Below are 27,172 nucleotides of genomic sequence, written 5' to 3' on the forward strand. Positions count from 1 at the left end.
TATTACGCGTGAGAAGGAAAATATTTATCTTTATTTGAGAATAAATTATTACTTACTTAGTTATTTGAAATGATTGGTTGAAAATTACTGGACATAAAAATATTAGTAAAAAAGGATAGGGGCATTTTTGGAAAGAGAAAAAAATTCAAAACTCACGCTTTTATAAGTAGTATAGATATAGATATTGCATGTCACTTTCCTACTATCACTCCTTCTATAATTTTCATTTTGTAATTTTTTTTTCCCTTTGTAATTTTCTTAGTTCTTAAATATTGATGCTTTAAAATAGAACATATTATTTTCATTTTATTATTTAAATACGAAGCAAGTATTAATTTTTTTTCTTGGATGTCTTATTGTTCTCAGGATATGGCACTTGGGTATGATTCTATACGTAACATCACTCCTCTTGGAGACAAATGAAAGATCAAGGTCAAAGTGATTTGTCTGTATACTATGCCTGAATTTCATCGTCCAGAGGTGGTGAATAGCCTAGAGTTAGTTCTTTCTGATCAAAATGTAAGATACGACTTTCATTTTCAAATTGAACATACGTTTGCTTTTGTTTTTACTAAAAGATACTACATCATTTGTTTATTTTCTATTTTAGAGAGATAGGATACATGTAACGGTAAGAAAAGCTTTCTTGAACAAATTTAAAGTCCTTTTTACGGAAGGAAAGGTTTATGTGATCAACCAGTTTGGAGTGGTGCAGAGTAGCGGCTCCTACAGGACCACTATACATCCTTACAAAATAAATTTTCAATATTCTACGGTTGTATGTGAGATGGAAGATGTTTTGACAATATCAAAGTATGGATTTATATTTACCCCTTTCGATGAAATACTTGCTAATGTCGCTAATCACAAATATTTAGTAGGTAAGAGTTGTTTCATGCATCAAATATTTAATTTTTAAAATTTAATTTTTAATATGTGTACCTACTATATTGATTCTTACATTTTATTTTTCTAATTTATCAGATGTTATTGGGAAGCTTTCTGGAATTAGTAGAATGGAAGAAAGCTGCAAGGACGGTAAATAAACAAAAAAGATTACGATACTACTTGAGGATGACAAGTAGGTGCTCATAATTATAAATATATCTTTTGAATGTTTATATATATTTTTTTTCAGTTAGCTGATTATTATTATAAATAAATGACTAGATTGACAGTTATATCCAAAACAAATTATATTGTATTTATCAATCTGATAACTTTATAATACGACACTCATGTCTACATCTTAAATAACGGTACTTCACGTTCTTTGAGAAACATAGACAAGTCTTCAGGTTTATGCAATGGAACCAGATTAGTGATCACTCAATTGGGAAAATACATACTAGAAGCAAAAGTGATCTTTAGGAGCAATATTGGGGAGAAGGTGTTTATATCCTATATGGTGATTACTCCATCAGACTCTAAGTTACCTTTTAAAATACAATGAAGGCAATTCCCGTTGGCTGTTTGTTTTACTATGACAATAAACAAGAGTTAAGGTCAATCGTTATTACATGTTGGCTTATATCTACCTAGACCGATATTCAGTTATGGTCAGTTATATGTTGCAAGGACGGATTGAATATTCTAATTTATGATAAAGATGGTTTGTTATCCAAAACCACAAGCAATGTGGTTTTTAAAGAAGTGTTTCAGAACTTAAAATAGGTGAGTGGTTTATTTTTCTTCATTTTATTTCAAAATTTACAATTTTTCAACAATTCAACTCTGCCATTTTTTTAAAAAATAAATTTAGATATTTTTCTGAAAAATTCAGTAATATTATGATATTTATCATTTCACTTATCTAACAATTTATCTATATTGTTATTTGAGCAGGCACTTTCCATCTTCATGGAACAAAGTTTTTTTTCTTTATATTTTCTTGAAGACCAACATCTATATATTTTTGAATCTTAAAAGTTTGTATATCTCTCATATATGAAAGTTTAGTTGATCTCATTATATGCTTAAATATTAATGTCATTTGTAATTTTTCATATCAATTTTAGTTATCATTTTGTTTTGCACATTAATATGTAAATGTAAATTATTTTGTACACCAATTCATAGATAATAGAGCAGGGTTGAATTTTGCTTTTTACTTGAGTATTTACTTTGGTCTATAATTTTTTTCTCTAACTTTTGTACTTTAATATGTACTAAAATTAAGATTGATAGTATATTTCTTTATTTGTTAAAAAAAATGTTAATTAGAATATTTTTTTTATCATCACATAATAACTTTTGTTATTTTATATTATTATATTATCCGTGCATGTCACGCCCCGAGGTCCCTTTTAGTTTGAAACACAGCGGAAAAGAGTCTTTGAAAACCTGACCACGGGGTATACCAAATCCGCCACAAATACAGAAAATTCACCGTTTACACGGATAGAGTCTCCCCTGTATTTGCACGGCATCGCACAAGTACAAAAGTACAAACAGAGTATAACCAGGATACAACCACAATACATGAATATACAATACTCAACATGCATTCACCATTCACCAAATATTTACCATTCAGTGTTTAAATATAGAAGCCACGAGAAAACTCTTTTGAAAGCTGTTTTCCACACGGAAACCTTTTCTTTTTAAAACACGCTACCACGAGGGGTAGAAAACTATTTTTCTTTTTCACAAAATCCACGAGTTCTATAGTTTATTCAAAATCACATGAATTCGAATAATATAAACCAATTGAACCATGAAATATTAAAGCTATTAATAACAAAAGTAAACAGGATAGGAACTAAACCAACAAACTGGGTCGGAAGCTCTAGCGACCACTACGAACGTGTCTCACGTCTCGTCTCAACTCTCACCGCCCGCGATACTTGAAAAATGGCGGGGGAGGTGAGAACATGTAAACATGTCTCCCCTCCCAGTGGGTACCAAAAGCCGATGAAGGCGAGGAGTACTCACCGGATCAGGAAGAGCTAAACAACAGTACGGGTCAGTAGAAAATACAGCAGTGATAATAATGAATGAAAGAGACATATATATGAAAGAAAGTACAACTACCGCTACTGTAATGAACAACTGAATGTATACCTGCAACAAGACTATAGTAGCAAGAAAATGTAACTAAAGAACTGAAGGTATACAAGCGACAACAGCTACTATAGTTATATGCGTCAACCAGACGATAAGTCCAAAATACCCAATCTGTAATGGCCGTATTGGTACCCAACACCTCAGGCCAATGCCCATCTACTCTGACAGAAACAAGCCATATTGGTACCCAACACCTCAGGCTGAAAGCACATAACCACACTAGGGCTCACGGGTTGACACAAGCAACCACTTTTCCGGAAAAGAACACCCTCTTGTGGTGGATCAGACCGCTGGTGTTCATGAAATGCGACGAGTATCGGGCGGTCAATGCTGATATGCTCAAAGGCCAAACGTTGGCAACCAGCCGACAATCCTGCCCACAGGGCTCATCGACCGTATAGGTCATCAACTGTAAGGAAGCACAAGAACTGACCACTCAGGTCAACTAGGATGGGACAACATCAACATCCTCTCAAACATATGCAAATACTGTTCAATGAACCACAAGAACTGACCACTAAGATCAACTGGGATATATGCACAACGAATCGACGAATAAATCATCAGGGTGTATCAATAGAATTCAGAACTACCATCGGCCACTAGCCAACAATCCAACCCCTCTAGAGTACATCGACCACGACGGTCATCAAACGACAGAAGTCAAGGAACCGACCGAATGTGTCACAACTACGGGATACAAGAACAGACCAACCAGATCACTGATACGAAGTACGAGAACTAACCAACCAGGTCACTGATACGAAGTACAAGAATCGACCTACCAAGTCACTGATATGAAGTACAAGAATCGACCTACCAAGTCACTGATATGAAGTACAAGAATCGACCTACCAAGTCAACAGATACGCACATAGATAGAACCACTCTACTCCTACTCAGGATACTAAGCATGCAAACAACGAGTAGAGTATAATGGAATAACATGGGTGCAAGGCTCAATATATACTATGCAATAATAACAACAGAAGAGTAAGGGTAAGAAACCATCACCAAGCGTGCACCACTGTACCGACGTCGGATCGAAGTACCCACCTGTACAAATGTCGCACCTGTCTCCTGACTGCAAAAGAACATCAACCAGACCTAAGGAGGGTCCACTGGGTTAGTTTCCAACCTACAAACAATAAACGCTGAATCTACAACTCCACAAACTAAAACCCACGGATATCGGTTTTCCAAAACCGATTACCGTAACTCGCCGGAAGTCTCGAAATCGCACCGGGACTCCGTAGGGACCCACGAACTGTCCCGGAACGTACCGACTCGTGCTACGAGTCATCCGCTGCCACTAAACATCAATAATCGTGCATCATGGCAGCAAACACCACTCCTCACGTCGAAACAACTATCGTCGGATAATCGTTTCGATCCGGGTTCCCGGAAGTGTCAATTTCGACTTCGGAACCCACCGTCGCTCACCCGTCATGTTTGAACTCTCGAAATGACGCGAGTGACCAGCCAACAAGGCTCAGCGACTACACAATAGTTCACGAAGCACCATCGGAATAATTCCGAACCGAACTCACGTTCCGTCGGCGGATTTCGCCGAAAAATGCGCCGGAAATGCATTTCCAATCTTCGCAAAGGTCTGGGGCGTTGGACAATCAGTCCAGAGGTCACCCACTGTAACACACTGGATCTTTGCAAATTACGAGGTTCGAGTGTTTGGATGTATTTCGAGCTTTTCCACACTTGGTGGAGGGTTGTGGAATGTTTTTCGACCTAAAAAGTTCGAAAATCGAAATTCTGGAGAAGTCCTGAGAGTTTTCACTCTCGGGGACCGGTCCCTGGGAGGAGAGACCGGTCCCCCAGTGAGCAGTACTGCGGCAGCCTTGAGGCAACTGGTCCCTGGCGGGCGAGACCAGTCCCCGAGCGCGTCTACGCAGTGAGAGACCGGTCCCGCGCAAGGAGAGACCGGTTCCCGAACGCTGGTTTTTCGGGTTCGCAACGAGAGACCGGTCCCTGCTGGGGAGAGACCGGTCCCTATGGGCGAAAACTGCCCAGACCGGGCTGATGTAATATTGGATTTTTGTTGAGCCTCTTAGGATTTTGTTACAATAGAGGGTCTATATGATCCCTCCACTCTCTCCTCTCCCCATTTCTCTTCTCTCAACCCTCTCTACACCCTTGATAGAGAAGAAGAAGAAGAAGGAGAAGAAGAAGAAGAAGAGAGGGAGAAGAAGTTTGGTGCTACTAGTGGACTTGGGGCATCTTCCTCACCTTCTCATCTTCCTTGGTGCTTGAAGGCTTGGACTTGGAGCTTGCAAAGAGAGAGATCTTCACCCTTGGAGCTTGGATTGGAGCTTCTATGGAGGTTTGTTGCTCATTCCCTCCCTCTAGACCTTGATTTGAGGATTTTTAGTAGATGGAACCCTAGTTTTGAGACTTAGGGTTTATTTTGGGCTTTTTGAACCTAGGGCTTTTGAGGCTTGATTGGTTGGTTTAGAACCTTCCTAGGGCTTGGATTGGAAGGCTTCTAGCTCTCTTTTGGAGCTTAGGAGAAGATTTCTACTATTGAGGTAAGTTTTGGCCCTTTTTGCTCCTAGGCTAATGTTTGATATTATAATTAAGATGGTCGTAATGCCTTCGTATCTCTTCGCTGATTACTTTTAGGATATTTTGAGACTCGGGGACAACTTTGTTCGGCGAAACGAGGCGCTACGCGACGGTTCGATGGGTTTGACCTAGCCTACACATGAGAAATTCTCATAAGTGGTTATATATGTTCCGTAAATTGAAAAAGCATGCATATTCATACTAAATGTATTTATTATGATTTTTAGAATGCTTAAAATGCATATGTTATATATAATGAAATTTTGGACCTCTATGTAGTAGAGAGTTGCTTGAGAGTGAGTTGGTTGCATTTAGCATTCTATACGAGATCCGGTTTCATGTTTCTATAGTGTAATGAGTTCGAATTCATGCATTTAAACTTAAGTTTACTTGTGACATGAAAGATGATGAAATTGCCATATAGAGGTACTGAGCTAGAATGTATGTGAACTAGCGAGCTAATGTCATCAAGCGGCATTGAGCTCGGGACATGTGTGAACCTAGTGGATAGGGCCATTGAGGGACTTGGGATACATGTTGGACATCAAATTGCCTAAGTGTCATCAAGGGGCACTAGGCGTAGCAAAAGCTGAAAATTCACATTATGCCTTAAACTAGATCTTCGGGATGCTAGTGACTATACCATGTTAGAGACATGAGGATTGGATACTTGAGACTTGGACTTTGCTTGCTTGCCATTTGTGCTCATTCGCACATGCTTGTGAGGGTCGCTCCCTACAAGCCGGCACTCCGGAGTTAGCCTACGCGACTTTTGTTCGCTCGTGCGGTATTGAGAAGCCTACGGGGTCGAGTGGGACAGACACATTCCAAGAGTAGGGATGTTGGGCTACCACAGGCACTTAGGCGGCACAAGCTGGACTACCTTTGGTAGGTCCTTAAGTGGAAATGGAAATCGACACGGGGTTGAGAGTGGTTAATCACTACTAGATAGGTTAGTAGTTGAATGACATTTATATGCTTTTAGCATAGGGTCGAGACATGTAGTATACTTGATAGCCTCCTTTTGCATTAAAGCATACTTGGTTGCCATGACAGAACTAATGCATAATGTATTCATAATGGTTAATGATTTACTATTTTGATATCACAGATGTACATCACCTTGACATCCGTTATACTTGAGTTTGGTAATTTAGCATTTTAATTAGGCTTTCATATCGCAGTCATTATTGCTATTGTTATTGTACTTATCCTTTTCTTTTGGGGCCTAGTGGTGCATTGAGCTGAGGTCAGTAATTGCCCACTGACAACTATAAACTATAGTTCTCACGCCCTCTTTTTCTCGATGTTTTTCAGAGCCTTCCACGCAGGGTGAGGCCAGGGATCGCGGGAAGGGAGTTGCTACGAGCTAGCTTCCTTCGAGGACGAGTTGCTAGGTGGTCTACCTCTCGATGTCTTATTTTGTTTTGCGAGAGGTTGAGGGTGTTACCAGTGTACTAGAGACCACCATTTTTGTACTAGAGACAGTTGTTGTACTACTTATGATTTCTTTTATTGTCTAGTTTTACTTAATTACTTTGGTGTAGATGTTAGAACTTTACTCGCTCTGATATCATTAGTTGCTAGTTATTTCACTTCTTTTATTTGTTCTATCTCTTGCTTTACTTCCGCTTTTATTGTAGACGCCTTATATGTGTAGACATATGGCGGGTCTGGGCACGCTAACCGGGAGGGCCTCCGCCGGTCCAGGGGCGTGACACCCACTGCTCACCCATGCTGCCAACAGCAGCCACGATGAACCAAAATGCATAAAAACGCACTCGATTACCCGAAATCAGTGGGCGGCGGCGGCGCTTGGAAGACGAGGGGACTCGGCCATAGCCCGCACGGGTCTGGGCGGCCGCAGGATGGAGGAGCGACGGCCGGCGGTCCACGGGGATGGCCGGGATGGCGAGCGGCGACGAGCGGGAGGTCGCCGGAGGCCGCTGCCAGAGGTGGTGCCCGAGGGTTAAGGTCACCCAGATTGGTTCCACGGCAGGGATGGTTGGGAAAGAAGGATGGAGGGGTGGCCGGGTTTCAAGTTTTCCGGCGGCCGGGGCACCTGCCGGCGGCCAGGGTGCGCGCAAGGTTTGGGCAGGGACCTGCTAAAGCTGGTTAGGGCACAGTTGGGAGACAAGGTCGGCTAGATCTAGGGTTTTGTGCAAAGAAACCCTAGATGCTAATTATATACAAGTGGACTATTTGCAGAAAACCCCTCCAACCCAGAATATTTAAACCTCAGCCCCTGCCAGGGCGTACAATTTGTGCGTACATACCTCCACGTCCGATCTCACGCGATTCGGTACATAAAATGTCGCGCCTTTCACGGATTTTCCGAATTGCCACCTTCGACCTCTTAACGAAAACTTCGCAATTACCAGAGATCCGTCCGTCGGATTTTTGATCCGACGGCACCATTGCGTTCAGCACGTCGGGGGCATCAAAACTACAATCTTATTTCGTCAGATTTGGTCACGGATTCGCGACGGAACCCATCCGCTCTCTAATTAATCCATATATCGCACATATACCAATGTGTAAACCCATTAAACCAACTTTCGCATTAGAAATTGACTCCCATACCACTAGTAGGGACCCGAAACATTCTTCACCCTACTCCAGGTCACAAGCACGGAGCACGAGGAGCTTAAAAATGAAAGAACAGTCAAGAACGGAAGTCCTCTTTTCGGTAAAATCCCTTTTTCTCGGAAACCGCGCATCAGATCTGGAATCCGTCAGTGCCATTGGTTCCAGAATAGCTGAACCGATCAAAACGAGCTATTGGATCGCTATGAACGGAGTCCGATACGCGCCGAAAGCCAACTCTACTCCGTGGCTTCTCCGGAAAACCGGAGTTACTATTCACTTTAAGGCCCTGTTTTGTAGTATCCTCATATATATATATATATATATATATATATATATATATATATATATGGATGCTGCCACGTACCCCCCTCCCATGCATGCATGCTTATCCATTTTAATTGAGGGTTGCAACCAACACCTCTTTAATTAAATTTCCTCCCTATCTGTCTCTGGAGCCATACGCAAGGAGGAGGAGCTTGGGTGGAGCGTTCGTCGCCGACGTCGCGTCGCCGAGCCGTCCGAGCATACGCGCATCGCCGTAGTTTAGCGAGGAGGCCGGGCGGGGGAGTGTTTTTGTCGTTCTCGACGCCGTGTCGGAATTGGAGTCGCTGGTTGAGGTGGGTAATCTCTCATTCCTCCATGGATTTCTTCTCTACTTCAAGCTTCATTCAATTCGAGCTTAAGTGCTGNCTAGAGCGCAGGGTGGCTTTGATGCCATTTGGGTGATAGTGGACAAACTGACCAAGTCTGCTCACTTCTTACCGGTTCAGACCATCTGGTCCAGAGAGAGACTCGCGCAGCTATACCTGGATAAGATCGTCAGGCTGCACGGCGTGTCAGTATCGATTGTATCAGACCGAAACCCGAGGTTTGTGTCGCATTTCTGGAGGAGTTTACAGACAACTTTGGGGACTCAGTTATATTTCAGCACTGCTTTTCACCCACAGACAAATGGTCAGTCAGAGCGGACCATTCAGACTCTAGAGGACATGCTGAGGGCATGTGTCCTCGATTTTGGAGGAGGGTGGTATCGACATTTGAGACTGGTTGAGTTTGCGTACAACAACAGTTATCAAACGAGCATCCAGATGGCTCTGTTTGAGGCGTTGTATGGACGCAGATGTCGATCCCCTTTGTTTTGGAGCGATGTGGGTGAGAGGAGGACATTGGGGCCTGAGATTTTGCTGGAGGCTGAGGAAAAGGTGAGAGTCGTTCGACGACACCTTCTGACAGTACAGAGCCGACAGAGGAGCTACGCCGATATTAGGAGACGAGACTTAGAGTTTCAGGTTGGAGATCATGTTTTTCTCAAAGTCTCGCCGTCCAGAGGGATACGCCGTTTTGGAGTACGTGGAAAGCTTAGTCCACGGTTTGTTGGCCCTTTCGAGGTATTAGAGCGTATCGGACCGGTGGCTTACAGGATAGCTCTACCCCCGCGACTTGCTGGCATCCACGATGTTTTCCACGTCTCAGCATTGAGGAGATACGTTTTCGACCCCTCTCACGTGATTGACTTCACTCCACTCGAGATTAGCGAGGATCTGAGATACGAGGAGCGACCGGTGCGGATTCTTGCTCGCGAGACGAAAGAATTGCGCAACCGGGTCATCCCGTATGTAAAAGTGCAGTGGAGCAATCACGAGGAACGGGAGGCGACTTGGGACTTTATTCTTGCTCCCTTCTGTAGACTTAGTGGGTGGACTGATATTGTTTTGGGCGGCACCCACTGAGGACTACTTGTTTCTACAGTAGTTCTCACACCCAGTTTTTACCCCGTTTTTGCAGAGTCTTCGTCTTCGGCTGCTGCTGTTGCTGGTCAGGAGCTAGGCAAGGGTGCCACGAGTTAGAGCCCTACCCGAGGAGCAGAGCTACAGGCACCCCTACTGCAGGTAGATGTTTTAGTTTGGGTTCATGTACATACAGACTTTTAACTCGCCAGTGCGAGTAGCTTTGTACTCTGGGATTCAGTGTATGTATATGGAACTCGGTTTTTTTTACTTTACTAGTTCTTCTAGCAGCTCTATACTACTGTTTGTAGTATTGTATGTTTTACAGGTACAGCTGTCGCTTCGTATACAGGAAAAATTTCTTTGTATACGGCGGATTTGTCGGCGTGTCGGGGGAACGTGTAATCCGGGGCGTGACATGTTTGGTTGGGGAACAAAGATGGGGATAAGGGGTTATCCCCTCCTTGTTCCCCAAATACTATATCTAAGGGTGGGAACAAGCTATTCCCACCCTTAACGTGTTATGCCAGAATAACACGTTAAGGGTGGGAATAGCTTGTCCCACCCTTAGGTGGAATAGGGGTGGGAACAACTTGTTCCCACCCCTATTTTTTTTTAAAAAAATTAAAAATTAAAAATTAAAAATTTTAATTTTAATTTTAGTTTTAAAAATTTATAATTGGTAATTTCAAAATTTAAGTTTATAGATTTAAATTTTAAATTTTAAATTTTAATATAATATTTTATATTTTTTTAATATAAATTTTGTTATTTATAGGCCTTTTTGCATAAAAAATCCACTTATTTTGGGCTTTTGCAAAATCGGGTCATTTTTTTCGTTTTTGCAGATTCGGTCCAATTTTTTAGTAAACTGACCAAAATACCCTTATTCTTTGTCTTTTAACTTCTTTACTCTTCCTTTCGTTTTTCTGTTTTATTTTTTTATTTTCGTTCTTTTTCGCGCCATCGCGCGGAGCCCTTCCGCTTCTTTTAACGCAAACCCGAACCCTATTCTCTCGCCCTGCTGCCCAGCGAGTCCACCCCCGTGTCTGCCTCCTCTTTCTCGAACTGCTCTTTCTCTCTCTTCCTCGAAGGCCCTTCCTCACCTCCCGATCGCCCTCTCCTAAGCACCGCACGAAGCTCGGTCCTCCTCCTTCGCCCCTCACAGCGAATCCTGCACGCAAAAGCGTCGTCACCGAAGTTGCAGGGGCGGAGCAAGCTCCTCGTCAAGCTCAAGGTCGAGGAGTCCCCGATCGTCTCCCTCTTCACGCGAAGCTCCGCCGCCGAGCCCCTTCTCCTCTCCCCCACCGCCGCCGCCGAGCCCACCCCCACCGTCGTCTCCGTCGCCGTCGCCGTCGCTGAGCCCACGTCCCGGCCCTTGCCGACCGCCTCGTCACCCTCCAATCGCCTCGTCACTCCCCTTGCTGAGCCCTCGTCACCCCCACCGTCGTTTCCGTCGCCGTCACCGTCGTCTCCGTTGCCGTCGCCAAGCCCACGTTCCATTAATGGTGTAATGGTGCACCATTGCACCATTACACCATTAATGGTGTAATGGTGTGCACCATTACACTAATGGTGCACCATTACACCATTACACCATGAAATTACACCATTAATGGTGTAATGGTGCACCATTACACTATGAAGAAGAAAAAGAAGCAGCCGCAGCGCGCCCGCATGCCCGCCCGCTGCCGCTGCGTGCACTGGCCCCGCCGCCGACCCGGCCCCGCACCGCGGCTGCGCGCCCCGCGCCAGGAGCAGCCCGCGATCAGCACCTCCCCCGCCGCCCCGATGCCTCAAGCGGCGTCGTCGACCCGCGGCCCGGGGGCTCGACCTTGGCGCCGAACTCCAGCAGCAGCTGGACGAGGTCCGGCCGGCCTTGCGCGATGGCCGAGTGCAGCAGGCCGACGCCGGACGCGTCGACGGCGTCGGCCGGGCGCCAATCCGGGTCGCTCCACTCCAGCCGCCGGCGACGAACTCCGCAACCTCTTCCTCCGCCGCGCCGCCGACAGCGACGACGACCGCGGCGGCAGACGAGGGGCTCGGCGACGGAGACGACGGTGACGACAGCCATGGGGCCGTCGCCACCATGGCCGTGGGGTCGGCGACGGCGACGGAGACGACGGTGGGGGTGGACTCGGCGGCAGCGGCGGGGGAGAGGAGGAGGGGTCGTGGGCGGTGGAGAGGAGGGTGAGGAGGGAGGCAACGGTGAAGAAGGAGGGTGAGGAGGGAGGCGACGGTCCGATCCGCCTCTTTTTTTTCGGCGAGAAAAAAAAAAGAACGACAGAAACGAAGAGGAGAGAGAAAGAGGAAAGAGAAAAAGTAATAAGGGTATTTTGGTCAGTTTGCTGAAAAAGCGGACCGAATCTGCAAAAACGAAAAAGGTGGCTCGGTTTTGCAAAAGTCCAAAATAAGTGGATTTTTTATGCAAATTGGCCTTATTTATTTTTTAAAATTTAAATTTGATCTTAAATTTTAAATTTTAAAATTTGAAATTAAAAATTTAAGAGTTTAATTTCAATTTTTGAATTTTAAAGAAAGTATTTTTAGGATCACCTTGCTTGTTCCACCAGTAAAATTTAAATTTTCTAAATTCAAAAATTAAAATTTATAATTTTAAAATTACAAAATTAAAAATTAAAAATTTAAATTGTTTAATTTAAAATTTTAAAATTTGATATTTTATTTTTTTGATATTTAGAATATGATATTTTGTATTTTTAAATTAAAATTTCATCTTAAATTAAAGTTCAAAATTTAAAAAATTAATTTTTTAAAATTATAAATTTGAGATTTTAAAATTTTAAATTTAAATTTTAATTTTTAAACTTTAAAAGTATATATTTTAAATTTTAAAATATAAATATAAAATATAAAAATTTAAATTCTAATATAAAGAAAAAAATAATATCATTATTTTTTATTTATAAATACTCACTTTAATTCTTATCCCATCTTACCTAACCAAACGCTATTTTTCTTATTCTCAGGAATACTTAATTTTCATCTAAACGCAAAATTCATCTAATCCCCGTTTATACCTCAATTTATACCTATCCCCGGAATATCCACTTTTTGCTTATCCCCGAACCAAACGATACCTAAGTGATTAGTTTTAATCGCATAACTACTCCGTTCTAACTCATTTTCTCCTGAAACTTGACGAGTAATTTATGTAATTAAATTACACACATAAACATCATCAACAGAGAGTTTAGTTGCACTGTAAAAATCTCAGTCCTTACAGTGCATCGCACGGGTCAAATACTAGTTAGCACTAATAACTTGTGCATGAGCATTTGGTCCAGCGGTTTCAGCCCAACAAGTTGCTAGAGCTAGTGGGTTAGGTCGTTACATATTAGATACTCAAGAACTTACAATTTGGAACATGATATATATATATATATATATATATATACATATATATATATGAGTTGAGCTAGAATACTATCGGTAGTAAACGAGTGTTTTACTACCGATTGTTTTCGATGATAGAGCTTCCAAATTGACGATCGGCTCCATTTTAATTGATCTAAACATTTAAACTACTAGAAATCAAATTTCACGGCACTTTCGATATTGTTCTTTTATCATCAAAGTGAACAGAAAAATGAATGGCTGAAATGAATACTCTTTAAAAAATGATGATAGGAGTCTTGTAATCAAGATCAGAGTATAGATCTTGTTTTAAAGTTTAAAGAATTTTTAACAAAAATTCAATTTATTTGGATATCTTTACGCCGTTAAACGAGAAAACGCTCTTACTCGACCATTAAATTACAAAATTTGAAACCCTTTGATCATTAGGCAAATGATGTCGAAAGATTTGAAATTTGATTTCTAAACATTTCAAGTGGTATAGATCATATTCAAGCGGAGCCGATCGTCAATTTGGAAGCTCTATCATCGAAAACAATCGGTAGTAAACGGCTCGTTTACTACCGATAGTATTCTAGCTCAGCTCTCTCTCTCTCTCCTTTCTCTCTTCTTCTCTCTCTCTCTCTCTCTCTCTCTCTCTCATATATATTATATATATAGGAAAACTTCAAAAACCCCCTTGTGGTTTCGTGCATTCTCATTTAGTACCCTGTGGTTTAAAACGTATCAATTTGCCCCCTGTGGTTTCATTTTTATCTTTTTCGGAAGCTTTTTCGTTAATATTTCGTTAATTATATACAAAAACTTCAGTAACCATCTATATTTATCGAATTATTCACTTTAGTATCCTTTAATTTTAACTTTGTCACTGATTTTTAACCCCCCCCCCGCCCACAACATACACAACACACACACCACACACACACACACACACACACACACATATATATATATATATAGTTTTATTGGTTTACAAATTCATTATAATTATCAAATGTCTTGTGGTAAAAAAGACTTTTCTTAAACAAGTCACTTGAACTTTTGACGTGTATAATATCACAACATCTGAGATATATTTTATTTTGCTAGTTTGTTCATCCTTGAGCTGAAGGACTATAAGAGAAACTATTAGATTTTTATTGGATTTTGTGATTTAAAACTTATTAAAACCACTTGAGGAGCCCAATAATTATTTATGGGCCTCTTGGGAGCCCAACTTAAAATATCCATGTGAGATGTTTAGTCCCACATTGGAAACCAAAAGAGTCTTTGTTGTTTTTATATATTGCTTTATTCTCAAACTAGTTGTTTGGAAGAAAATAAGAGTTATGCTCTCGTTTATGTATACGCGCGGCATGAGCCAGGCCGGGCGAGCGGCGGCGTGCGCGGTCCATACACCCGGTTCATTTTATTTTGTCGGTTTTATCTTTATTTTAATACTTATCTTTTTACTAATCCTAATCATTATCTTTATCCGTATAATCTTAGGCTTATCTTGTTATACACGGATTTGACGCGTTGAAGCAAGATTCTCGCCTAGATTATAAATATGAGCAAGGTTACACGAGTTAATTAATAACCCGAACGTACCTCAAGCCTCTCGTCTTTTTCTACTTTCTGGATTTTCGCCGTGTAAGGACTAACATTTTGATAGTGTAGCTGAACTCTCTGTTGACGATATTTTTGTGTGTAATTTAATTACATAAGCACTCGTCAAGTTTCAGGAGAAAACGAGTTAGAACAGAGAAGTTACGCGATCATTAGTATTCACTTAAGTGAATAGTAACTCCGGTTTTCCGGAGAAGCCACGGAGTAGAGTTGGCTTTCGGCGCGTATCAGACTCAGTTCATAGCGATCCAATAGCTCGTTTCGACTGGTTCAGCTATTCTGGAACCAATGGCACTGACGGATTTCAGATCTGATGCACGATTTTTGAGAAAAAGGGATTTTTATCGAAAGGAGAGTTTTCACTTTTTGCTAGTCTTGCATTGTGAAACCCCTCGTGCTCCATGCTTGTGATCTGGAGTTGGGTGAGAGATGTTTAGGGTCCCTACTAGTGGTAGGGAAGTTATTCTCAAGTGCGAATTAAGGTTTATCGGGTTTACACATTGGTATATGTGTAATATTTGGAATTTTGGAGAGCGGACAAGTTTCATCTCATCACGAATCCGTGACCGATCGAGATGAACCAAAATTGTAGATTTGTTGTCTCCGTCGTGTTGATCACACTGGTGCGATCCGTTCGCAAATCTGACGAACGAATCTGCAGATATCGCGCATTATTTGAGAAGGGGTCAGTGTTGGCAAAACGGTAATTTCTCAAAAGTTGCGACATTTTATGTACCGAATCGCGAGGGATCGGACGTGGAGGTGCGGGCACGCGATTTACTAGCGCTGTGAAGGGCTCGGTTGTAAATTTTCAGTTTCGGGGGACTTTTGTGCAAAATTACCATTTGCATAAATAGTGCATTTAGGGTTTTCTATTCTAACCCTAAACCCAGACCTAATCAGCCGATCCCAGTAGCCTCCCCTCCCTATCTTGTGTGCGTCGCGCGCGCCCCAACCGCCAACGCACGCCGCCGGCTGCCGGAGAAGCCGCTCTCCTTCTCCTTCATTGTTAATCCTCCAAGATGCCCTCCATCCATGCTCGTGGAACCTACCAGGGTGATCAGCACCTTCGGGCATCACCTCTGGCAGCGGCCCCGACCTTCGCCGACCCGCCGTGCCGGTCGCCGCTGTCTCCACGCGCCGTCGTCGCGGCATGGGCGCCCTACGGCCGAGCTGGAACAGATCGGGCCGAGCCCAGGACAGCAATCATTTTGCCCACTGGTGCTGCCTGGAACCGACCGCGCCACCCTTGCTCCGCCGAGGCTTGACCTCCGGCGCCGTCGCCGCTGTCCCCACAAGTCGCAGTAGCCGCTCTTGCTCCCTGCGGCCTCCCAGAGCAAGCTGGGCCTGAGCCCAAGCTAGCTCGCCATCCGCGCATTGCCGCCGCCTTGCGCTGGCCGAGGCGTCTCCATTTGGCCTTCGGTGAACCATCGTCGCTGCCCTGAGGTTCCCCTAACAGTCGCTGTGGCCGCTGCCGCTGCTCCCTGTGCCCGAGTCGAGCCCATGCGGGCTCGGGATACTCTAGCGCCGCCGCGGCTGCCTCCCGCCATCGGCCGGTGTGAGCGCCGGCCTCCCATGGCCGGCCGCACCCGTCGGCCNGACCGGCGTGAGCGCCGGGCCTCTCTGGCCGACTGCACTCACCCACCGCCAGCGCCTAGCCGCCGGAGCTCCCTATTGGCGGGACTCGACCCATGCTCTCCTCGGGTTAGTGGGGCTAGGGCATCAGTGCCCGTCATCGCCGCCACCTCCCGACGCCGGCCGACGTGAGCCCCAACCCTTATCCGTCGTCAGCACCCTCCTGCTGCCGGAGCGCTCGCCGCCCAGCTGTCGCCGGCCAGCCCTAGCTCTTCCCTGGCCGGTAAGCTTGATTTCAGCCTTTCTGCGCATAGTTTCCTGTTCTCGTCACTGTTCCGGCGACCCGAGGCTGTTCCGATGCCTCCGGGGGTGAGCACGGTGATCGTCTGTCAGTCCTGATCACAGTGCTCACCTCATTTAGAGTCAACGAGCCCCTGGTTAGTGAGATAAGCATGCTTTTCCTGCTGTGCGCGCTATTTCACTAATTTTCGCATCGCTCGTGTGCGTGCCACAGTCGGCAGTGCTCCAAAAGGTGAGCACGGTCTCCGGCACGCCGATACCTGTCAGTAGGTGTCTCGGTTTAGCTGAATGACTTCTGGTTTGTGTAGACGGACCATAAAAGCGCTGAAATCACATAAAATAATGTGATTTCGGATAATCGGAAGGGCTTTTATGCAACTTCGTTCATCGTGGCTGCTGTTGGCAGCAAGTATGGGCTGAGGATAACCTCTGGACTGATCGTCCAAGGCCCCAAGCCTTTGCGGGAATCAGAAAGTGATTTTCGGCGCGTTTCTCGGCGAAATCCGCCGACGAAATGCGGGTTCGGGTCGGAATTATTCCGACGGTGCTTCGTGATAGATTGTTTAGTCGCTGAGCCTTGTTGGCTGGTCACTCACGTCATTTCGAGGGTTCGAAAATGACGGGTGAGCGACAGTGGGTTCCGGTGTCGAAATCGACACTTCCGAAAATTCGGATCGGAACAAATAGCCGACGATAATCGTTTCAATGCGAGGCCTTGTGTTGGCTGCCAAGATAATCAATTTGATGTGTTTTGTGGCAGCGGGTGACTCGTAGCACGAGTCGGTGCGTTCCAGGACAGTTGTGGGTCCCGGCGGAGTCCCGGTGCGATTACGGGACCTCCCGCGTATTACGGCGATTGGTTTGGGAAACCGATTCCAGTGGGTTTATTTGTGGGGCTGTGTGTTTAGTATTTCTTAGTTGTGGGTTAGATATTAACCCGGTGGACCCCCCGTAGGTCCGGTTGTCATTCTTTCGCAGACAGGAGACAGGCGCGATATCCTTACAGGTGGGTACTTCGATCCGACGTCAGTACAGTGGTGCACGCTCGGTGATGGTTTCTTACCCTTGCTCTTTTGTTATTATCCATGCATATACTATATGTTGAGCTTTGCACCTCTATTGTTTACATTACACTCTACTCAGATGTTCCCATTCTTCGTATCAGGTGTAGGAGTAGAGTAGTCTATCTATTTGTGATACCTATGACCTGGTTGGTCGATTCTCGTACTTCGTATTAGTGACCTGGTTGGTCGATTCTTGTACTTCGTATCAGTGACCTGGTTGGTCGATTCTCGTACTTTGTATTAGTGACCTTGTTGGTCGATTCTCGTACTTCGTATTAGTGATCTGGTTAGTCGGTTCATGTATGTCGTATCTGTGACCTATTGCTCGGTTCTTGCATCTACACTTTAGTTCACCCTTGAGCAGTATTTGCATACTTCTGAGAGGATGTTGAGTTGTTCCATCCTAATTGACCTGAGTGGTCAGTTCTTGTTCTTCCTTACAGTTGATGACCTATACGGTCGGTGAGCCCTGTGGGCAGGATTGCCGGCTGGTTGCCGACGGTTGACCTCTGAGCATATCAGCATTGACCGCCCGAGACTCGTTCGCATTTCACGAACACCGGCAGTCTGATCCACCGCAAGGGGTGTTCTTTTCCGAAAAAGTGGTTGCAGGTGTCAACCCGTGAGCCCTAAAGGGGTTATATGCATGTTAGAGCGGCAGTGGTACTGTCAGGAGGTCTCCAATGTGAACCTCCAGGGCACAGGCTTGAGGTTCAGGTGTGGACCAACAGAGCAGCAGATTTCAGATTGGGTATATTTGGTCTATACATCCAGTTGACGCATATGTCTATAATAGCAGTCGTTGCATGCATACTTACAGATTTTACTTTATAGTTGTCTTGCTACTATAGTAGATATTCATGTATGCTTTCTGTTCTAGTTATAGTAGCGGTAGCCGTTATTCAGTATAGTTCCTACTTTCTTTCAGTTTATTGCTACTGTATTCAGTATATCTGCTCATTACCTTATTTATCTCTTACTGATCCGGTGAGTACTCCTCGCCTTCATCGGCTTGCGGTACCCACTGGGAGGGGAGACATGTTTACATGTTCTCACCTCCCCCACCATTTTTCAGGCATTGCAGGCGGTGAGATTGAGACGAGACGTGAGACACGTGGATAGCTGTCGATAGAACTTCTGGCCCGGTTTGTGTAGTTTAGTTACTACCTTTGTTATTTCTGTTGATATGACTTAGACATCTATATGGTTCAGTATTTTATTATGTTTAATTATTCAAGATTTCAGTTGGTTTTCCGAATGAGATAAAGATTTCTGGATTTTTGTAAAAAGGAAAGGTTTTCTACCCTTCGTGGTAGCGTGTTTTCAAAAGAAAAGGTTTTCGTCTGGGAAACAGCTTTCAAAAGAGTTTTCTCGTGGTTTTCTTGACTTAGTATTTCAAAATAAGTTTTCGGGTATGAAACGTTTTAATTGATAGTTGTGGATTTATATTCAGATCTCTGTTTATGAACCTGTGGTGAATGGTGTATGGATATTGAATGTATGATGACTTGTATATTCATTTAGTTGTGGTTGTATCCTGTTTTATATCTTGTACTTGTGCGACGCCATGCAAATACAGGGGAGACTCTGTTCGTGTGAACAGTAGAATCTCTGTATTTGTGGCGGATCTGGCATACCCTGAGGTCATATTTTCAAAAAAAAAAAAATTCTAATCACTTCCGCTATATTTTCAAACTAAAAGGGACCCCGGGGCATGACACGCCGAGTTCTCTTTTGCTGGATCTGAAGCTGGTTGGGTTCGTCTTGCGCTACCTTGGAAGCATGCCGACGAGGTGCAACGTAGTCGTTGTATCGCTAGGAGTAATTATCGGGAAGCCTCGCACGTGGAGAGGGCAATTTCGCTTTTAGGACAGTGCTCTGCACGCCTCGATCCACAGGCCTTATCTAAACCTTTTTTTTACCGCCACTACAACAAAATTGCTTTTTAGCGGCAATTTAATAGCGGTGATTATCAAACGGCCACTATTACTATTATCTTACAGTACTTTAGCGGCAATTGTTTTAAAAAATATATTTTTATCGACTAATATTTATATATTAAATATAATCTAACCCAATCTCAACCCGATTCCAACCCAACCCAACCTCAACCCTATTCCAACCCAACCGCCTGATTCGCTCGTGAGCGACCTATTCTCTCTCTGCCCTTAACCTCTCTTCGAGCTCCGATCTTCTCGGCCCCGACCTCTGAGCTCAGAGAAGACGCAATTTAATGGCGTCTTCTCCGAGCTCCGATCCCAATCTTCTCGGGCCCGAGTGCTTCAAGAAGATCTGCCACCGACGGTGTCGCCCTCGGCCTCCACCTCCACGAGCGCGGCGGCGCTCCGACGACCTAGATCACGGACCCCTAGAGCTTGCGCACGGTTAAGCTCGCGATGAGGGCCACGGCGAGGATCAGGATCACCCACTTGACCAGAGCCCCGAATCTCCACCGCTGATGCCGATTCGCCTTCGCGTTGATCTACTGCTCCTTGTAGATCTCCTCATCCTCCTCTTCCTCGTCGTCCGCGTCAAGTAACGGCGTTTTGGGGGTGCCCAGGGATGCCCTAGGGTTTGGGTAGGTCGAGCTCGGGGTCGGGGCCGCCGTGGAGGAGTGGGGAGGGTGATCACCAAAGCGGGATTTGGGCTTGGAGATGGATCTGCGGCGGATTACGGTTTTGGGATTGGGGGGTCACGAGGGGCTTTCTAGGGCTCGGCGCCTTGGCGATCTCCGGGGAGGGGTTTCCGACGTGCGGGGGCGATGATTTCGGTGGCGAATCCTCGAAACCTTTGACATTAGCAGAAGAAGTCGGCGCCGACTTTGCTGCTGCTGCTGCTTCGCCGTTTTGGATTACGACGACGACTTCGCCTTGCTTTCGATCAATGCTGTTGTCTTTGTGAGTATCGTCGTCCATGGCCAATGAAAGAGACAAAAAAAAACCCAAAAAAAAATAATCCTTGAGAAGCGCTTCTGAGTAGTAGATTTTTTAGAGAAGTGCTTCTACATTTTGATGATCAGCTCCTTTTTTTACAGTGGCCAATTTATTCAGGACATTCGATCACAGTTGGAAAATGACTTCATGAAATCACTGCAGGCTGAGGTTCTATTTAAATATTGCTTGATAAATTAGTAGTATTTACGTGCTCTTTTCTAACTTTCAGCCATTCTAATTGTTTACAGGTAACAGATGATTATGAAGCGGAAGCTATTAGACCATTGTCATGGTATCCAGGGAACGTTGCGCGGCATTTGAACTTTTCTCGTATGCAACTTAGAAAGAACCAGGCACTTGAGAGGTAATTTGTAACGTATCGAAACCCGAAAACGATAATCGAACTTTAATCAAATTTGTTAAAGTGTCGAGAGAAACGGATTGGTGAGTTCCATTTTGCATTCCAACAAGGTTGGAAGGACAAAAATGAGTTTAAGAAGTGTTGGAATGGTTTTGGCATCGAATGGCGCGAAGTTGAGTCGAATCGAAGCCTAAAACAGCATTCTGGAGCTGTTGTACCGGTACAAGGTGATGGTTGTACCGGTACAACCAGCGCAATTCGAGCTGAGTAGCTCTCGGGTTGGTGCAGTCCAGGCCTTGTACCGGTACAAGACCCCTTGTACCGGTACAGACCCTGCGCACCCGAGAGGCAGCTCTCTGGTTTGGCTCACTGTTTGGCCTTGTACCTGTACAAGAATCCTTGTACCGGTACAAGAGGCCCCGGACAGCATTTTGAAGTCTGATGCAAATAAGACTTTGTGGGGGGTTTGTTCGCAATTGTTGCAACATTTTATGAGCCTAAGCCCTCTCCCTTTCACAGCACACTCTCAAACACACTCTCTCTCTCTTATTTATCTCTTTCTCTCTCTAGAAAAACCCTAGGGCTTGGTGGAGAAGGTGGAGAAGAAGAAGAAGAAGTTGGATTTTGGAGGCTTGGAGGCTTTGGTGGCTCTCCAACAAGGTGGATTTTGGTGAGCTCGTGGCTAAGGTGAGTTTATTGCACAAGAGAGTCTAGGGTTTGGTTTTAAACCTTGGGATTTAGAGTTTTGATCCTCTAATTAACCTAGAAATCCTCTAAAGACCATAACTCCATGAAAAACATGGATTTCTTGGACCCCTCTCATGGTGGATCACTAGGGCTCAAAGTAGATGCCCTAGGGATGGTTCTAAAAGTTTAGAAACCTTATTAGAGAGCTTCCCAAGTGATTCTAAACTTTCTTTTGCTTAGCAATGAGATCAATCTAGGAGAAATGCAAAAATGGCTCGTTAGGGCATCCCAAAAAGGGGTTTTGCCCAAGTTGGGTTTTGATCTATTTTGATCATGCGGAAACCCAATTGAGGGTATTTTAAACGCGTTGGAATGCTCGGTTCGACAATCCGACGAGTGTATGCAAAGTTATTAACAAAAATATCATTTTCCGTACAGATAGCCGCAGCACGCGGATTAGGGCTTCAAAAATTCCAAGAAATTCACCGAAGTATCCTTGTAACCATCTAAGGTGGGTGGTGCATTCCAAGGACATCGGAAATCTCTCTATGTCTAAGTGTCATATTTTGAGCATATGTGCATTTTTGAGCATCTTGCATAATAGGGTTAATTGTGAGTTTTGCTATAGCCTAATGTAAATTCAAATGCATGTTAAATGTTTGTAAGAGTGTGAGAATGATGATCCCTATGTATGCATGATTGTGACAAGAACCTAGAAGGGTTAGTAAACGAAAAGTGACACTTGACATAGATCTAGCAAGTGACATCGACGAGTCTAGAATCCTTAGTAAACAAGTGTGGCATTTTGCATGAGGACAAGAATCTAGAACTTAGAGAACAAGTGTGGCATGAGTTCAAGAACTCGATAGTGTATATGACATTAGAGATAGTAAGGAATGCAAGAACAAGAACGATTGAGATATTTTGACATTCAACCTTAGTGTTAAGGGTCATTTGAGCATAGTCTTCCTTAAAGTTAAGGAATGGATTGAACTTGGAATCCTCAAATGTAGGATTGATCGTACTCACTTTAGTCCTTGCTCGAGGTTGTGGTAGCTCCCCCTCGGGCGATGTGCTCCGGAGTCGACATCACTGGGTTGTAGCGGGTATCTCCCCAGAGGACGGTCCCATCGGGTTGTAGCGGGTATCTCCCCGATTATTGGGATTTTGAGTTGGTGAGTTTGTTGAGGGCGAAACCTACGGGTTAGCCAAGAGATTGGGTATTGACACTATGACCTTGCATTCATCATGAGCATTATATTGTGCACATCATTTTATATTGTTCAGGCATATTAGTTGCATTTGCTAGTTGGTTACTTACTTTCCTTTATTCTATTATGCCTGATTAGACCTAGTGGGATAGTCGGCGTGGTTAGTTGTCGAACCCACTGGAAACTTTGTTGTAGTTCTCACACCCCTATTTCCACAGAGCCGGGACCCAGCGAGCCGGCAGACAATCACGGTAAGGGCATCGCGTCCTAGGTAGAGACCGCCTGAGACATTTATCTATTGTAGTTGCATACCCCTTTTGTTATATGTCATCTTTTGTACTTGATGATTTAGTTGTTAAAGAAAAGAACATGTATGTTGTGAAAGATCTTTACATTTAAATACAAGAATGATATTTTGAGATCCTGTGATGTAAAAGTAAAGAAATGATGAAAAAATGTAATCGATCCCTTAAGTGTAGTTGTTTACTTTCACTCTTGGCTATTGCTTGCCCTCGTGCAAGCCATTGTGTATGCTTTCGCTTATGCAATTTCTATACTCTATCTGTACCTGTTGTTGAGCCTTGGGCGGACAGGGGAGGCTCTGTCCGTTTGGCGTCTGTTTCACGCTCTCGAACCGGCCATAAAGGATCGGGCTCGGGGCGTGACATAATTGTTATTGAGTAGACTATTTTTATGCCAATTGAAGTACAGTACCACGAAAGGAATTTACAAGATTTTCTTTTAATGCTTCATTTGGACGATATGTATTTTTAGTTGTACTGCTCTCTATTCATTTGGACTAATGTAGATTTTCTTACATTGCACTGATACTTTATGAGCACCAATTTTGGGATGATTATTTTTGTGTCATTCTTGTGAATGTGAAATTTTATTGTAAATTGGCTATTGTCTATTTTGTTAGTCTTGTTTAATTATGCTACTTAATGGCGAATTCCAGGTTCCATGAGTTTTTAAAGCAAGAGAATGAGATTGGAAACATAACAAGGCAAGAGGCTGTCAGCATGGTGGGCATCTTCAAATGGATCTGTTCAAGAAGCTATTATATTTTTAGTATTCGTAGTACTTTATTATAGAGCTTATAATTATTTTAAAATGTTTGCTGCAGGTTCCTCCACTTTTCCTTGATGTACTACTGGATCTCTATTCTTGACAGTATGTTCTATCTATTCATCAGACATCTTACATTTTAGTCTTCCAAATGCAATCCAAATTATTACAAATTATTACAATCTTATTCTTTTTCGTTTCCTTACATTCCTAAGTAGCTGACTCAGGATACCGCTATCTCTGGTCTCGGTGGTAGGGCACTAACTACGGAGCTACGCCCTTTCCTCGCGCCACCGCGCCGCTCGCGTGTGAACCTGTACCCCTAAAAACAACACGGGGGGTGAGAACTATATAAATATAGTTTCCAGTGGGTACAGCCACCCAAGGGAAAAGCTCGACCCACGACGTCCAAGGAGGCACTACAATCATGTTAGTCCAACAGATATCCACAAGTATTTTATGCAACATTAAAATACATGAATGTGCCTCACAATATGCAATATGAAATTCATGCAACTATGCAAGTAGATTAAACGATTTTACTCTCTATCATTGCCATTCTTTATTGTTAGACATTCTTTACTATTTGCAATCCTTTCTTATTAGCCACTTTTATTCTTAGCCATTCTTATTCTTAGCTAACCTTTATTCTTAGCCGTTCTCTATTCTTTACTAAGGGTTCTCACACCTTAACCATATCATGCTCATTTGCCACTCTTTCATAAGGTTACTCTTACCTCAGTCACATTATGCCACTCGACTCGGTCTTGAGTCAATCAACTGCGGATAATCCGCGCTTTGTCCGGCTCGAGGTGAAAGAACTCTCACATATACCTCAGCCAACCACAGCCTACCGCGCTCCGTGACTTAGCCATCCGGCGGCGAAACCATCGCACACGCCATGACAATGGCTCAAGTTAACCGGCGGTATAATCCACAAACCGGCTTAACTATCCGGCGGTGAAATCGTTGCACACGCCACGACAATGGTTTAGCCCCGAGCGGCGAAATCATCACACACGCCCCACACCCCTCTCGGTGTGATCCATAAGTCCTGGGATTCCGGAATCCATTTCACATAACTCAAGGGTTGGTCTTAACCCTCTAGTATCGACCTATCTAGGTCCAATGTCCCTTCCATCCTAGGTCCAATTGACTCTAGGTTCAATTCCTTTGTCACATAACCTAAGTTTACATGACTCTAGGTTCAATTCTCAACCTATGTTCTTTAACACTAGGTTCAATGCCACTCTTGACCAACCTATATTTATTAACACTAGGTTAAATGCGACACATGTCCATCCTAGGTTCACGACACTAGGTTCAATGCCACTCGATCTACTTGACACTCCACTTGTCCACGTTGAGTATCATAGTTTACACATTCTTAACTTCCAATGTTGCATTCTCTAATACACCTAGAGTTATCGACCTGTGTTCAACTCATATGAATCAAGTATAATATACAACTTGCCAACTTGCATGTTATTTAGCATTTGTATCTTATATCAATATGCATTTCATCTAGCATATATTACAACATGCACATCTCAATTAGCATTCTCTACAACATGTCATTATGCATTCCGACTAGCATGTTCTTATAATGTTTACATGTATAGGTCATTTATCTTTTGCTCTCAACTAGCATCATTCATATTATGTCATCATGCATTCTTTGGTAGCCTACTTAACATTCACCTCATGCATTCATATATTTTACCACTAGCTACCATTATATGCATCAATATGAAACCATATTTTCTTCGACATGAAGGCGACCTAGTCGCTTCGGTAAACACAACCCACCTCAATTCGCACTCCGATTGCTTATAGTCACTTGCAATCGGCCTCCCGCGGCACCCCTTGCCCGGTTCAGCCCGAACTCGCACTCGACCACCAAACGGCCACCAATCCACAATCCGGAAATTAAAGGTCTATAACTTGATGCCACGATATTCCGGATCTGTTTTCGTGATTTTTAGACGTCGCCTCGGCCCTCCAGGCGGAAACAAAGCCAAAATGTCCGTTTCTTCAATATATTCGCGTAGGTTCGATGAATCGCCGAACCGTCTTCACCAACGCGTCGAAAATACCTTCAATTAGGTTTACAAAGGGTCAATTTACATTTAAACCCAACTATGACAAAAGCTCTAATTTTGGTGCCCTAACGATGCCATATGCTCATTCCACCATTTCGATCTCTAAGGCAAGCAATAACAAGCTTGGCCAACATCTAGAAGCTCATTTAGAACCATTTAACCCATTCTTAGGGTTTCTAACACAAACCCTAGAATTTCACCATGAAAGCTCTTGAAGTAATCATGGATTTCATGGTGTTCATGGCCTCTAGAGGGTTTCTCTACATGTAAGAAACTCAAATCGAAGAGTTCTAGGGTACAAAACCAAACCCTAGCCTAGATCTTACATGAAAACCTCACCTTTGCCCAAAGCTCTCCCAGGTCCACCTTGTAGGAGAGCTCAAACCCTTCAAATCCTCCAAAAATCTCCAAACCCTTCTTCAATCTCCTCCAAATCCACCTTGTTGTAGTGCTTCTAGAGAGAGAAAGGGAAAGAAATGAGTGTAGGAGGGTGTTCTTCAGCTGCTGTGAAGGGAAGAGGGTGTTGGGGTCTTATATAGGTTGCTACAATAGCAACTAAGCCCCCCAAATTCCCGTATTTGCAGCAGACTTTCTTTTGCTGCCAGACCCAAAGTGTACTGGTACATATTGGCTGTCACCGGTAACACGATCGCTCAGAGGCAAACCCGAGAGCTCTCCCTCTCGGTCTGTCGTTTTGTACCGGTACAACATCAATGTTGTACCGGTACACTTTGTCCAGACTACAATTTTAGCACTTGTTCGACTTCTCTTCGCGCCGAGCAATGCTAAAATCCTTTTAACTCTTTTAGAACTCATTTTTAACTCTTCCAACCTTGTTGGAATACTAATTGAAACTTGTCCAACCATCTCTTTCGCACACTTTAGTCAATTTGACTAAAGTTCGATATTCTCTACAGAGTTTT

The 27,172-nt window shown here is 43.7% G+C and overlaps 1 protein-coding gene across 1 annotated transcript; it reads left to right on the top strand.

The window, feature by feature from the left end:
• On the top strand, positions 20,346-24,250 carry LOC109722080 (tRNA (cytosine(34)-C(5))-methyltransferase-like). The gene is made up of 5 exons (XM_020249967.1): positions 20,346-20,422; positions 20,922-20,988; positions 21,069-21,184; positions 24,038-24,104; positions 24,206-24,250. Exons 1-5 carry the CDS (start codon positions 20,346-20,348, stop codon positions 24,248-24,250), a joined length of 372 nt encoding a protein of 123 aa, XP_020105556.1.

Source organism: Ananas comosus, linkage group 16 (assembly GCF_001540865.1).
Source record: "Ananas comosus cultivar F153 linkage group 16, ASM154086v1, whole genome shotgun sequence".
In the NCBI taxonomy this organism is placed as follows: domain Eukaryota; kingdom Viridiplantae; phylum Streptophyta; class Magnoliopsida; order Poales; family Bromeliaceae; genus Ananas; species Ananas comosus.

Coding starts and splice junctions, on each gene's coding strand:
- LOC109722080 (XM_020249967.1), top strand. CDS start 20,346: ATGCCGATTCGCCTTCGCGTTGATCTACTGCTCCTTGTAGATCTCCTC. Junction 21,185..24,037: donor AAGAACCAGGCACTTGAGAG/GTAATTTGTAAC, acceptor GGCGAATTCCAG/GTTCCATGAGTTTTTAAAGC. Junction 24,105..24,205: donor GGCAAGAGGCTGTCAGCATG/GTGGGCATCTTC, acceptor TGTTTGCTGCAG/GTTCCTCCACTTTTCCTTGA.